The sequence below is a fragment of the Pristis pectinata genome, chromosome 1 (genome assembly GCF_009764475.1).
Source record: "Pristis pectinata isolate sPriPec2 chromosome 1, sPriPec2.1.pri, whole genome shotgun sequence".
NCBI lineage: Eukaryota > Metazoa > Chordata > Chondrichthyes > Rhinopristiformes > Pristidae > Pristis > Pristis pectinata.
Genome location: NC_067405.1, coordinates 87,281,339 through 87,294,678, shown reverse-complemented (window position 1 = coordinate 87,294,678; position 13,340 = coordinate 87,281,339). Strand labels below are relative to the sequence as shown.

The 13,340-nt window shown below is 40.3% G+C and overlaps 1 protein-coding gene across 2 annotated transcripts in view; it reads left to right on the top strand.

Annotated features, from left to right (window-relative positions):
* The window catches only part of ccdc135 (coiled-coil domain containing 135), a 69,172-nt gene that overhangs the window by 22,479 nt on the left and 33,353 nt on the right, over positions 1-13,340 (top strand). For both annotated transcript variants that reach the window (XM_052023621.1, XM_052023631.1), the window contains 5 exons: positions 633-758; positions 3,056-3,250; positions 7,559-7,717; positions 10,553-10,771; positions 13,035-13,151. In XM_052023621.1, the coding sequence (XP_051879581.1) occupies positions 633-758; positions 3,056-3,250; positions 7,559-7,717; positions 10,553-10,771; positions 13,035-13,151 (816 nt within the window). The remainder of the gene's footprint in view (positions 1-632; positions 759-3,055; positions 3,251-7,558; positions 7,718-10,552; positions 10,772-13,034; positions 13,152-13,340) is intronic.

Here is a 13,340-nt window from a genome sequence, read left to right as displayed (position 1 = left end):
GCCATGCAGATTGGTGGATTGAGCTCTGAAATTCTCTGCCCTAAAGGGTGCTGGAAGCCAGATCATTAGATACATTTAAGGTGGAGATAGATAAATATTTGAAAGATCAAGGAATTGAGGGTTATGGGAAGCTGAAATGTAAGAGGAATTGAGGCTAGCATAGATTAGCCATGGTCATATTAAATGGTCGGGCAGGCTTGAGGGGCTGATTGGCCTATTTCTGCTCTTGTTTTCTTGTTTGCGTGTTCTTCAACCCCAGCATCACAAGCAGACTCTGATCATTTGTGAGATTAATTCTTTGCCATGGCCTGTCTGAACTCATTGACCACGAGTAGTCTGAAATCTATGTGCCTCCAATCTGACTGAGGTGTGGGCATGTGCTGGATGCATCTCTGACCATGGTGACCTGGCTGCAGTAGGGCAGAACTGTCTCTGCTTTGCATTGCTGGAAGAGGCCCATTGTGAAGTCAACATAAAGTCTCTGTCCTTCTGTGTGTGGTTGTATAGCCATTGCTGGTAATGTTGAGTTAACATAGTCATAAACCACCCTATGTTTGTGATAATGAATATCTATTGTTCTAATTAAGAGGTGATGGAAATGCTAATATGTTAATTTTCTTAATTGTCAACAGAAGTTTGTAAGCACCACTCTCCGCCCTACTTTGCTGAACCACAAGGAACTATACACTTGGAAAGGGTGTGCAGAGTTTGTTTCTGACTTTCTAATAGTGGATTCATTAGATCCTATCACTGATGTGGTGAGTAATTGTGCATTACAGTAGTAATACTGTGTCCAGTTGGAAGGGTCACCTCAGTTCCACAGTTTTTGACAGCAAGATTCGTCCCTTTTCATCGGTTCTACCATTTAGAGAGAGAGATTCTGAGTACTTTGATTAAAGAGGGTGAGCTAAGTAGGTGTTGACTAATGAGGATGGGTTTGGTGTATGGTTAAGGAGAAGGGCCTTCACCTCTTCACGTTTATTAACAACCTTTTGGGAAGAACATTTGTCATCCTTATATAGACACATGAATATAAAGGGAATGAAGGAATATGGATTATACACAGGAGGAGGACATTTAGTATAAATTGGCATCAAGATCGGAACAACATTGTGGGCCGAATGGCCTGTCCAAATCTGTACTGTTCTATGTTCTCTATCCTCCCTGTATCTTACTCCAGAAACACAGCAATGTGGTTGATTCTAAACTAACCCCTAAAGTAGGAAATCATGGTTTAAGGGACGTTAGGCCAATAAATTTCAGTTTTGGAAGTGAACCCTACATAGACAAATAAGTAAAATATAAAGAATTTTGGTGATAGGCAGATGACATGACAGATGTCCATGAGAGTTCAAGAGGAAGGGGTAGAATGATTGAATGACACTAGGGTAAAAGGTCATTAATGTCTCCTTCATAACATCTTCTCAGTACTTGATTAAAGTGGCCACTTAGACCACATGCTCAGAGGATGGAGCAGGGTGTGTGTCCTGACCAAAACTAGCACTTAAAACAGATATTTTGGCTCTTCATTTGTTGCTAATAAAACAAATAAAAATCTGGAAATACTTAACAGGTAAGGCAGAAACTGTGGTAGGAGAAACAGAGTTAATGTTTCAGATCAGTGATCTTTCATCAGAACAAGGAAAAGTTAAAACTTTGGAGACCCAAGGCAGACAGAATAAGGCAAATGATGGCTGGTGGCTGAGAGAGGACAGTGAAGACTTGTTAATCACCGCTGATCTCTCTGGAGGAGGTGTAAATAGATGAAGAGGAATGAGAAAAAGAGAAAATAATCGCTGGCATACTCAGTTGCTGGAACTTTGGGAAAAAAATTGCTGGAAATACCCAGTGGGTCAATCAACACCTATGGAAAGAGAAAAACTGGCCAGTTCTAATGCAAACAGGAAAAACTTCTAATCTGAAACTGTTGAATTCAATATTTAATTGTTGCTCTTTGTGAAGGCTTGAACGTAGTTCTGAAGTACTTCATTGAGTACTTAAGGAATTGGAATTGGTTTATTATTGTAACTTGTACCAAGGTACAGTGAAAAAGTTGTCTTGTATACCATTCATACAGATCAATTCATTACACAGTGCATTGAGGTAGTACAAGGTAAAACAATACAGAATGCAGAATTAAGTGTCACAGCTACAGAGAAAGTGCAGTGCAGGTAGACAGTGAGGTGCAAGGTCATAACGAGGTAGATTGTGAGGTCAAGAGTCCAATTTATCGTACCAGGGAACTGTTCAATAGTCTTATAACAGCAGGATAGAAGCTGTCCTTGAGCCTGGTTGTGCATGCTTTCAGGCTTTTGTATCTTCTGCCCGATGGGAGGGGGAGAAGAGAGAATGACCGAGGTGGGTGGGGCTTTTGATTATGCTGGCTGCTTTACCGAGGTAGTGAGAAGTATAGACAGAGTCCGTGGATGGGAGGCTGGTTTCTGTGATATGCTGAGCTGTGTCCACAACTCTCTGCAGTCTTTTGCAGAGACAGGCAGGAATTTCTTTTCTCAGACCACTGTGAATTTGGAATACTCTACCACAGAGCACTGCAGATGTTGTGTCACCAAGTTTATTTAAGGCTGAACTAGATGATTTTTGGATGGCAGGGAAAATCAGGAGTTGTGGGGATTAAGCAGGAAAGTAGGGTTGAGGCCAAAAGTCAGATCAGCCATGACCTTACTGAATGGCAGTCCAGTTCTGCATGACCTATACCTTCGCCTATTTCTATAGTGCTTATGTATTTATGATTGTATGGCACTTTGAAACATCCTCGAGTGATGAAAAATGCCAGATCTTTCTTATGATTTACGAAATGCCACATATAAGCAAAGTAGGTAATATTTGTGTTATATTATCTCTAGTAATAGTTTATAATTTGCTAATTGCTGAGATTCATAAAGGGAAAATAGAAAAATTCACTGTGGTCTGAGATTGGCATTTATTTTGCTGGATGTTATTACATTTGTTTCAGTGTGTTTAAGTTTGGCATCTTGACTTTTATCTTGACTTTTAACTGGATGCTGAATTTTTTTCTACTTACCTTCTCTAACAGCCAGATTATTTGTTTTCCCCAACCACTGTCCTGAAACGTCAAAAAGGAAACTGCTTTGACTTCAGTACTTTGCTCTGCTCACTGCTGATTGGTGTGGGGTATGATGCATACTGTGTCAGTGGATATGCTGTGAAGGAAATGTGTTTGATGGATGAAACAAAGGAAATCTGTCCACTATTGCAGGCTGACGGCAAGGTAAGGAGAAAATTTTGCCCTGTTAAATATTCTTACCATCGACCATGTTGCCCAGGGAACCCAAAGAATGGCTGATAAGAAAAGGGAGATTTGTTACTGTGGGATAGCAGGAATTACTCTCTGAGCATGTTTTGGTGGCAGTGTGGAATGATTTCAACCATGTGCATAACCCATGCTGTACATATCTTAGGTGAAGAGAGCTTTACTCTATTTCTAACCTGTGCAATATCTGCTTTGTAGCTTGATAGGAGAGTGCCAATGGAGCTTTACTCTGTATCGGTCCTAAATTGTGCCTAATCTGTGTTAGGAGTATTTGATACGGTGCTGTAGAGGAATCCATTGTAAAATAACTATGTTCTACCTGCACCAGGAGTGTTCAATAGGAACTTTCAGAAAAGGGTTTATTCTGCATCTACCCACTGCAGTATTTGTCCTGGGAGTGCTTTCCACGAACATCAGAAAAGGTTCACTCTCACTCCTCCCCTCCTTATGTCCCCTTATTTTATGTTATTTTTGATAAACCTTTGATGTATTTCACTGTGAAGACAGGTGCTGGATATTTGTTGAACATGACCTTTTCCCCCTTCATCAATTTCCCTGTTTCCAATGGACAAGTGCTTATTTGGACCAATGTTTGCTTTTAGTATTCTATTTCTTTTTACATGTTTATAAAAGTTCTTACAACTGTTTCTAATATTTCCTGGGTGGATTGCCCTTTCTTCTATCTTTATCAATTTTTCAGTCATCCTTTTCTCATTTCTCCCAATGTTCAGGCCTACACCTAATCTTTGCAACATCATAAGCCTTACCTTTCAATCTACAGTGAAACTCAGATTATTATTCAGAGTATGGAACATGAGTAAGTCTTTGGCCGGAACTGGGGTTTGAAGTCCTTGTATATTTCTCATTCTCTTTGAACTCACCAAGTTCACTGGAAAATTTACTTTACAACTATGAGACATGGAAAATAGGCGAAATTAAAAGTGTGTTTGGGTATTAATAGGAATACATCCAATAATCCAGAAACCTACTAGTCTGGCACTACCAAAGTATAAGGGTGCTGGATAATCAGTTTTACTTTATATCATCCTTAACTTCATTAGTCAGCCCGGCTGTGTCCTTTCCATGAAGTCTTTACACCTCAGTGGTATCTATCTTTGATGAGGAAAAATAAAAGATTTCTTTATTTTTTTGAAGAGCGGTTCTTTATTTTTCTGTTCTGAAGAAAGGTCCTGACCCCAGACTTTGACTGTTTTTCTCCACGGATGCTGCCTGGCCTGCTGAGTTCCTCCAGCATCTTGTATTTTTCATCTAGATTCCAGCATCTGCATTCCTTTGTTTCTCTAGATTTCTTTAAATATTTTCCACTGTCTATCATCATATCTTTAACCTATTTTCCCAATTCACATAGCCAGCTTTCCAAAGCGCATTTCCTTTATTTAAGTTTAGGCTGCTAGTTTCAGACTTCAGCTTGTCATTCTCAAACTGAATGTGAAATTTTGTCTGGCTGTGATCATTTTTTCAGAAAGGATCCTTTACATTGAAGATCCCTACTAAATCCCATCTCATTGCACACAACCAGATTTAAAGAAAACTGTTGCTTTGTTGGTTCACAATATAATGTTCAAGGAAAATGTCTCAAATGTGTTCTGTAAACTTGAATTCAGGACTTCATCTGCCAATTTCATTTGCCCAATCTGTGAGAAGATTAAAGCCATTGGTAGCTTTAGCATTATCTTTGTTAAAAGCTTCCTTATTTCATTATTGATATTGCATCCAATGGCATGGCCAATGCTCGGGGCCTACAGATCATTTCCACCTATGATTTTTTTTGCATGCTTGTTCCTTAGCTCTACCCAAACAGTTTGAATTCCTGATTTTCTGAGCCAAAATCCTTCCTTCTTAATTTCATTATTTATTATCAGAGCTAAACTTCTCCTTTTCCATTCTGACCGTTTTTCTGAAATTTCTGAGAATATTCTGTTTCCAGCCTTGGTTACCTTAAAGAAACACTTTTGTGTTGGGTATTTGATTATTATACCCATAACCTAAAGTCCAGTAATCTACTATCCAATTGTTCAGAAATTCTGACATTTCACCATTTGGCTCACTGGGTGGTGTTTCCCACCCTTCCTTTAAACTCATCAGGGCCCAATTTTCTTCACTCCTTTTAAACTCACCAGGTGCTCATTCCCACCCTTCCCTTAAACTCATCTGTTCACATAAGACTTCATTGTACTACTGTGTTCACCAAAAGAGTGAATTAAAAATGTATTTGGTATTAACAGGAGGAACATCCAATAGTCTGCCAGTCCAGCACCCCAAATCCCTGAGGGTGCCAGACTATCAATTTTACTGTATCTCTTGTGTCTTCATTTTACGGAATCCCTACTGGAGCCATCAATTCATCTACCTTGTAATGAATGTTTCAGCCTTTAATTTTGATATTATTTTATCTCTGTCATTTTGCTGCTGCTCTGTCTCTATTACGTGCTGTTTCTTCCTGTTAACTGACTCCTGTTATGGATTAGGTTACTATTGGGGAATGTCCCTTTAAGACATAGCACATTTGGGTGTGTGTGTGTGTGTGTGTGTGTGTGTGTGTGTGTGTGTGTGTGTGTGTGTGTGTGTGTGTGTGTGTGTGTGGCGCAATGACAACAAACGAGATAAGGACGTGATTTGGAACAGTCAGTCAGAGAAGAGAAGAGAGAGAGAGAGACACCAGCCTCTGGTCTCTGTATCGATGGATGGAAAACAATAACTGTGTCTGTCACTACAATCCACATATGGATTTTTGGAATAATCCAGTGGAGTCCACTTTGTCGTTAACCTGTAGAAGGAAACAGGTGTTTGTGTGGACGGCTACGTCTCGGATGCCTTTCAGGGCTGCAGATACTTCGGAACAAAGGAATGGAGATCATCAGTGATTGAGGTGTCGTATGAGTTCCATCGTGGAACATTTGGATTTCGTAATTACTCTCTATTTGCTCTCTACATTTCCCCTTCAGTCAAGGGTGGTTGTTGAAGAAGCCTTTGCTCACGTTTCACCTTACAACTTGCTGAACTGAACTTTGAGAACTATTCCTGGACTTGGAGTTTGGGAATTTGCCACACACACACTTCGAGTTTAGTTTTTGGGGTTAACGCTTAAGATATAACATTTTTACTTCTAACGTTCTAACATTTTTTTACTTTTATTTTTCTTATTATCATAAGTAGTTATTAATAAAATAGTTTTTAACACATACGTGACTTGGTATGTTTCTTTTGTTGCTGGTACGTGACACTCCACTCTCACCTTATCCTTTACCTTTAACTTACAAAATTTACCCATAACTGAACCCTCTTCCCTCCTCTACATCCTTAGATATTTGATTCACTAGGTGTTCAGGCAGGCAGTCGTCCTTCCTGCGGTCAAGCACCAAGCTCCCCATGCATTTTTACACATAACATTAGCTGGATTGCCTTAGCCCAGTTTGTCAGTTCTGGCATCAAATTAGTGATGAAGATTGATGTCTACTCTGCATACTTCATGCATTATCATAGTATAGCTTGTATAGCTGTGCAAGTCAGACAAAAAATGTACATTATTTACAATGAAAATTGGAAGCAATTGACAACTGTGGTGCCTAAAACTAAGCTAATTTCATGCTTACTTCCTACTTCCTCTTAATCCCTACACCACCCTGACTTGGTAATGCCCTAGTATTGTTTCATCAGTGCTGTCTTAACATCCTGGGACCCTTTACCTAATGGCATTTTATCACATGGACTTTACTAGTTTAAGCAGTTGACCTGTCTTCCTTTTCTTGAAGACAGCTAGGGATGGAGGTCAAACCTGGTTGTGTCAGCAATGCCTAAATCCTGCAAATGAGTAAAGAAAATCCCCTGAAACTATGTAAATAAATACATTCACCAGTAAGAGCAGGAAGATAATAAATGCAATCCTTCACTCTTTTCTAATGTCAGCTGCAGCAAAATCCAGTAGGGTTCAATTAGTTGCTATGGGGAAAAAGCACACAGGATTTCTCTCCTTGTCCATAATCTTTGCTGGAAAAAGTGTCTATGTAGATGTTGGATAATGGATTCACCTGCCATGCATCATGCAGATGAAAAGCCTGTCACTATCCAAAGCTCAGAGACAGTTCAGCTGATGGACTGTGGAAGACATCACAAAGCCTTAAGCCAACAGAACCAAAGAGGGGAAGAAAAAGAGGGAAAATAATGATAAAAATGATAAATTCACTTTAGAGTCAGCACACCATGTCAGCACTTTCACCTGAACAAGTTTGTGACTTCTTTAAAAAGGATAAGAAGAAAGAAGTCACACCACCCATGAAGAAGTACGCAGTGAAACCAATCCGAGAGTTACAGAGCAAATTTGAAATGAACCAGGAGGCTCGTAAGCAGGCAGAAAAGAAAGCAGAAGAGGAAAGGAAACAAAGAGATATGGAGGCAATGTTAAATGTGAGTCCTGTTACATTTTTTTTTAACCTTTCTGTGTGTATCAGTTATTATCAAAATGAAGAATAGGTGTTATCTCCTTAAAGACAGCCCAGACCAGGGTCAGGACTAGAAACCAAATCAGACCCAAAACCTCAGTTGCAACCCCAAAAGACTTCTGTACTCTTCCAGAGTGGCACTCACCATTTATCATGTCACTTAACATTCAAATGCCCCACTTGTTATGAAACAAGGCTCAGGTCAGGAGTATGATGGAATACTTTCCACTTGCATGGATGAGTGCAGCTTCAACAACACCCTAGAAACTCAACATACAGGACATAGCAGCATGCCTGATAGGCAACCCATCCACAACCATTCACTCACTCCACCACTGAAACACAGTAGCAGCAGTTTGTACCATGTACAGGATGCACTGCAGCAACCCACCAAGACTCCTTAGACATCACCTTCCAAACCCATGACCTCTACCAACTAGAAGGCAAAGGGCAACAAAATCATGGGAACACTACCATCTGGGAGTTGCCCTCCAAGCCTCACTCCATCCTGACTTGGAAATACATTGCCGTTCCTTCACTGTTGCTGAGTCAAAATCCTGGAACTCTCTCCGCAAGAGCATTGGAGGTATACCCACACCTCAAGGACTGCAGTGGTTCTAGAAGGCAGCTCACCACCACCTTCTCAAGGGCAACTAGGGATGGGCAATTAAATGCTGGCTCAGCCTGCAAGGCATCCTTTGAATGAATAAAGAAAAGAGGCAGAGCCAGCAGAGGAAATGCATTTATATACACATAGTGCACAAGGTTGTGGGTCTCATGCATATCAGTAATTTGCTGTGAAAGCTTTGCACAAAACTAGTGCAGGTGTTCCCCCACTCCACCCCATCACAATTCCATTTTAATGTGCCTTTTTAGGAGCTGAACATTTTCTGACAAACTGTTTTTCTCATACTCAAAATTGTAATTTCACCCGTTCTACAACAGTTACTGGTCTCTGCACATCCTTGTGATCAATCTTGCTGTGCAACAAATACCTTACAGCTAAAAGACAATGAGTGAGAAATATAGTCTTGGTTCTTAGTGCTAAACAAGTGTGAGAATATCAGCCACTGATTATGCTCATGTTTGTGATTTTGATTCTACTGAAGCAAATGCACGTTCCATTATAAGTATGTTAAAAAGTATAATCCAATTCTTATTACGTATATCAGTACAGTTATTAAATTCCAATTATGGTTATAGTTAATATAGGTTTTTAAGCTTAATTGAGGCAAATGTAAATGCATGTTTTATTAAATGAAAATACTTTAACACTATTACCTTGAAATTCCAGTTCACACTGTCTGGGCAATGAATGATTTTGTGCTTGATAATGTTCTCCCCAATATACTTCTGCTGAGACTGGGATCAGGAAGTTGGACCTGAGTGGAAGGGGAGCGTAAGGGAGTCAGAGTCAAGTTTATGGGTGGGTGTTTTGGGTTTAGCTAACCAGCAATGTTTATACGGTTTGAGAGAGGCTGGTAAGCAAAGTTACAGGAGGAGGGATCAGGAGCACGACTGTGAGAGGGGAGATCAGGAACACCATGAGAAGTGTGGGTACCGGGGAGATGGCATCAAGATGTGGGAGCTGGTGATGAGATTGGAAGCAAAGTTGGGGATGATGGTGTTGGTGGAATCTGCAGAATAGAGGTTAAAAGCAAGCAAGAGATCAGGGGTTCTTGCGCACCATTTCAGTGCAGGGGCATTCTCCAAGAACTTAGGTATGTTTCTCATTACCCATAGGTCTCCCAAATTGGTGCTGTGAGACCATGTTTTCTCAGCATGCCCTCCATAGGTGTCCCCATACCCCCAGGACATCATGTTACAGGTTCCCCCCATGCTTCAAACAAAATGTTGCATAGAGAATGACATCTTCTTGTGCTTCCCTGACATGGAAATTGTGTTGCTGATGCAAAGGTGATTCATAACTGGGTGCAAAGTCAAATTTCAAATTGAAATGATCAAAAAGGTGATTTACTCCAAATTAAACCAATGTTCAGTTGCAAAGCACTGAGAAAAGTAGTGCTATACAACTGAATTTCCAGGCATTTTTTTTGTGCATGATAAGTACTTGAGAATACCATGTGGGAGATCTCCTCCATTTCTGCTTTCTAAATATCTAGGGTCCTGCTGAAAAGTAGTTGGTGGACTCCCTACATGCAATACAACACTTCTGAGTGTTTTCTTCTCCATGAGACAAATAGAAGTAAAGGGAGCATGAGAGGAACCTTGGACCCAGAGTTCATCTGGAAGCTCCCAAAGCCTTGGCAAATATTTAAATTAATGGATATTGTGTGTTATACCTAGAGTTCCTAGGTATAAGTGACCTATATATGTCCTGAAGCACTATCCAAAGAAATTGATTGCATTTTCAGCTCCTAAAGGAGCAAATTACTGATGGACCGGACAGAATTGATTATGCTTGTGAGACGTTGAGGCTCATACTAGAAGTTTTGCTGTCCTCATGAGCATCTGTTGAAAGGTAACTGAAAGATGTACAAGGAATTTCAGGGATAGTCTAAGCAACCCATCCCTAACTTAACACTTTTGCCTTCACCTTCCCCCTTCCAACCCAATGAGAGAGGCACTCTTGATGTAGGGAAGGAGCAGCTGGAAGATTCTGCAATATGTGTATTGTACCTAAGTAACGTGAAGTCAGTTAAACTCTTTTCATCTCCAATTTTGCAGTACTTGTGGATAAGCCAAGATATTTTCCTGTTTGACATTGACCACACTGAAGGCAAAAGAGAAACATTTAATAATAAGGCAAATCTGAATTATGCATCTCCTCCTCTTTTAGCTGAAAATGAAAGGTTCACGTGATATCATGTATGGTCTGCGGGTCCACTGTTGGGTTCTAGTGCTTGCAGGCAAAAGAGAAGTCCCAGAGAACTTCTTCATTGACCCTTTCTCAGGAAACAGCTATGAAACTACTAACGAACGATTCTTGGGGATTGAAAGCATCTGGAACCATAAGAACTACTGGGTGAATATGCAGGACTGCAAACTTGGTGTCAAGGTATTCCTTTTCTGCTTTGGAATCTAGAATTCTAGACAATTTTCAGATGTATTCTAAATACTGGGAAGACTAAAATCATTGTCTTGGGTACTTGTCACTAACTCCATTTTGTAGTTACTGGTTCTGTCTTTCTCATGACAACTGTTTTGGGCTGTACCAGATTATTCGTAAACTTGAGGTCCTACTTAACCTTGAGTTGAGTTTCACTAAATCCAACTGTCAGTAAGACCACATATTCCCACATCACTAACATTACCCAGCTCCATACCAGTTTAGCTCCTCTGCTGCTGAAACTTGCATCTATGTCATTATTACCTCTAGATTTGACTACTCCAATGGCACATACCTTGCTCCACTCTTTCAAAGCTTGAGGCCATCCAAACTGCTACCAAATTTAATCACTCCACTATTGGCCTCTTCTCCTTTGCAGCTGCCAGAGCCGAAAGCTTTGGAATTTGCTTCCTAATCTTCTTCACCTCTCTTTCCTTAAAACCTGCCCCTTTGCTTTTGGTCACCTGTTCTAAAATCTTTTCTCACTTGGCATCAATTTTTGTTTGATAGAGAATCATAGAATCATAGAACAGTACAGCACAATACAGGCCCTTTGGTCCACAATGTTGTGCCGACCTTTAAACCTCGCCTAAGACTATCTAACCTCTACCTCCCCCATATCCCTCTATTTTAAATTCCTCCATATGCCTAGCTAGTAATCTCTTGAATTTGACCAATGTACCTGCCTCCACCACCACCCCAGGCAGCGCATTCTATGCCCCAACCACTCTCTGGGTAAAAAATCTCCCTCTGATATCTCCCTTGAATTTCCCACCCATTACTTTAAAGCTATGCCCTCTTGTATTGAGCATTGAGCATAATGTTCCTATGAAGTTCCTCAGGATTTTTTGCTGTGTTAAATATGCTAATTAAATCAAAGTTGTTGTTATTGGTCTTGTCACTTGTTATCTCCAGCATCACTTATTCCAACAGATTCCTAGTTTGTCTTTGGTAAACTTGAGATCTGCCAAAACTCTGCCATTCCTATCCTAACTAGCAGCAACTCATGACCATCACCCCTTTGGTTGCTTACCTGCATTAGTTCTTGATTAAGCAAACCTGTTTTTAAAATTCAATCTCTCCACTTTTAAGAAGAGTGCATATTCTACCAATGCCAAAAACTAGAACTGTACCTCATCTGTCCCAATATCCCCTATTGCAGTCCCATGTCAAATTTTGTTTAATAACTCTCCTTTCATGTGGATCGATTTATTGTTCACATTGAAGTTCATTAGAAATGGATTAAAATTATTTTAAAAGAGTATGCACAAGAACATAATTTGGATTAATGAACTATATAGGAAGTTTAGACAGACTGAATGATTCTTCCTGATCCTACCCCTAAGTGCAGAATTACTCATTGACTCAACAAATGGACCATAAGACAGAATATAGGAGTGGAATTGGGCCATTCGGCCCATCAAGTCTATCCCACCCTTCAATCATGGCTGATTTTTTTTCTCAACCACATTCTCCCGCCTTCTCCCCATAACCCTTAACCCCCTTACCAGTCAAGAACTTATCAATCTCTGCCTTAAAGACACCCAATGATTAGGTCTCCACATCCCTCTGTGGCAATGAATTCCACAGATTCACCACTCTCTGGCTGAAGAAACTCCTCCTCATCTCAGTTTTAAAGGGACATCCCTTTATTCTGAGGCTATGCCTTCAGATCCTATGGAGAAAAGTTGTTGCTCATGATAGATGATTACAAACTGCAGTGACTGAAGAACATCCCTGAAATTGCATGAACTGAGGTCAGGGCAGTTGTATCCACCAGCAAGAACCACACTGACCTCTTTGAGATTCAGCAAGCAGACATATTATTTGCATAGATGTGGGACATACACCAATGGCACTTACCTCACCACACCATTGGTAACCACCTGCCCCACATCAATGGCACCCATATGCCACAAATCAATGGCATACAGTTGCTCCACATCAATGGCATCCATCTGCCCCCCACCAATGATCATTTGGCCTACTGACCAGCCCATCATTCTCCTGTCCAATGCCAAACCTTCTGATATTCCTAATTCTGATTATATTATGATTGTCCTCTTAGGAAAGATGCCCTTGTGGAGAAAATTATTCCTTGTCCCTCAGTGTAATGTATCACGGCAGAGCTTGAGAAGTCCTAAGGAAAGTCCTTGCAAATGATTCTTCTTAATGTGAACAATAACTGATGCTGTTCTGCTTTATGTTTCAGGATGTAATTTTTGACCTTGCTGACCCTGTGAGATGGGAGTACATGCTGCCGTCTGAAAATCAAGAAATTGTTGTTCCTAATTCATATGAATATCTTCTAGATGAGGGTGAAGATAATGTAAGATCTGATAATAATTTCATAATAGATAACATGAGTTAATTTTATTTCAACATGTTTTTAGTCTAGACCAAGATCCTCCCTTTCTAATCTCCTGAAGGTGCTGATGAAGGGGATTCAATTCCATGTGATAACAGCAAACTGGTCCTCATCAGAATGGCCATTCTTTATATGTGAGTCCAGACAGTG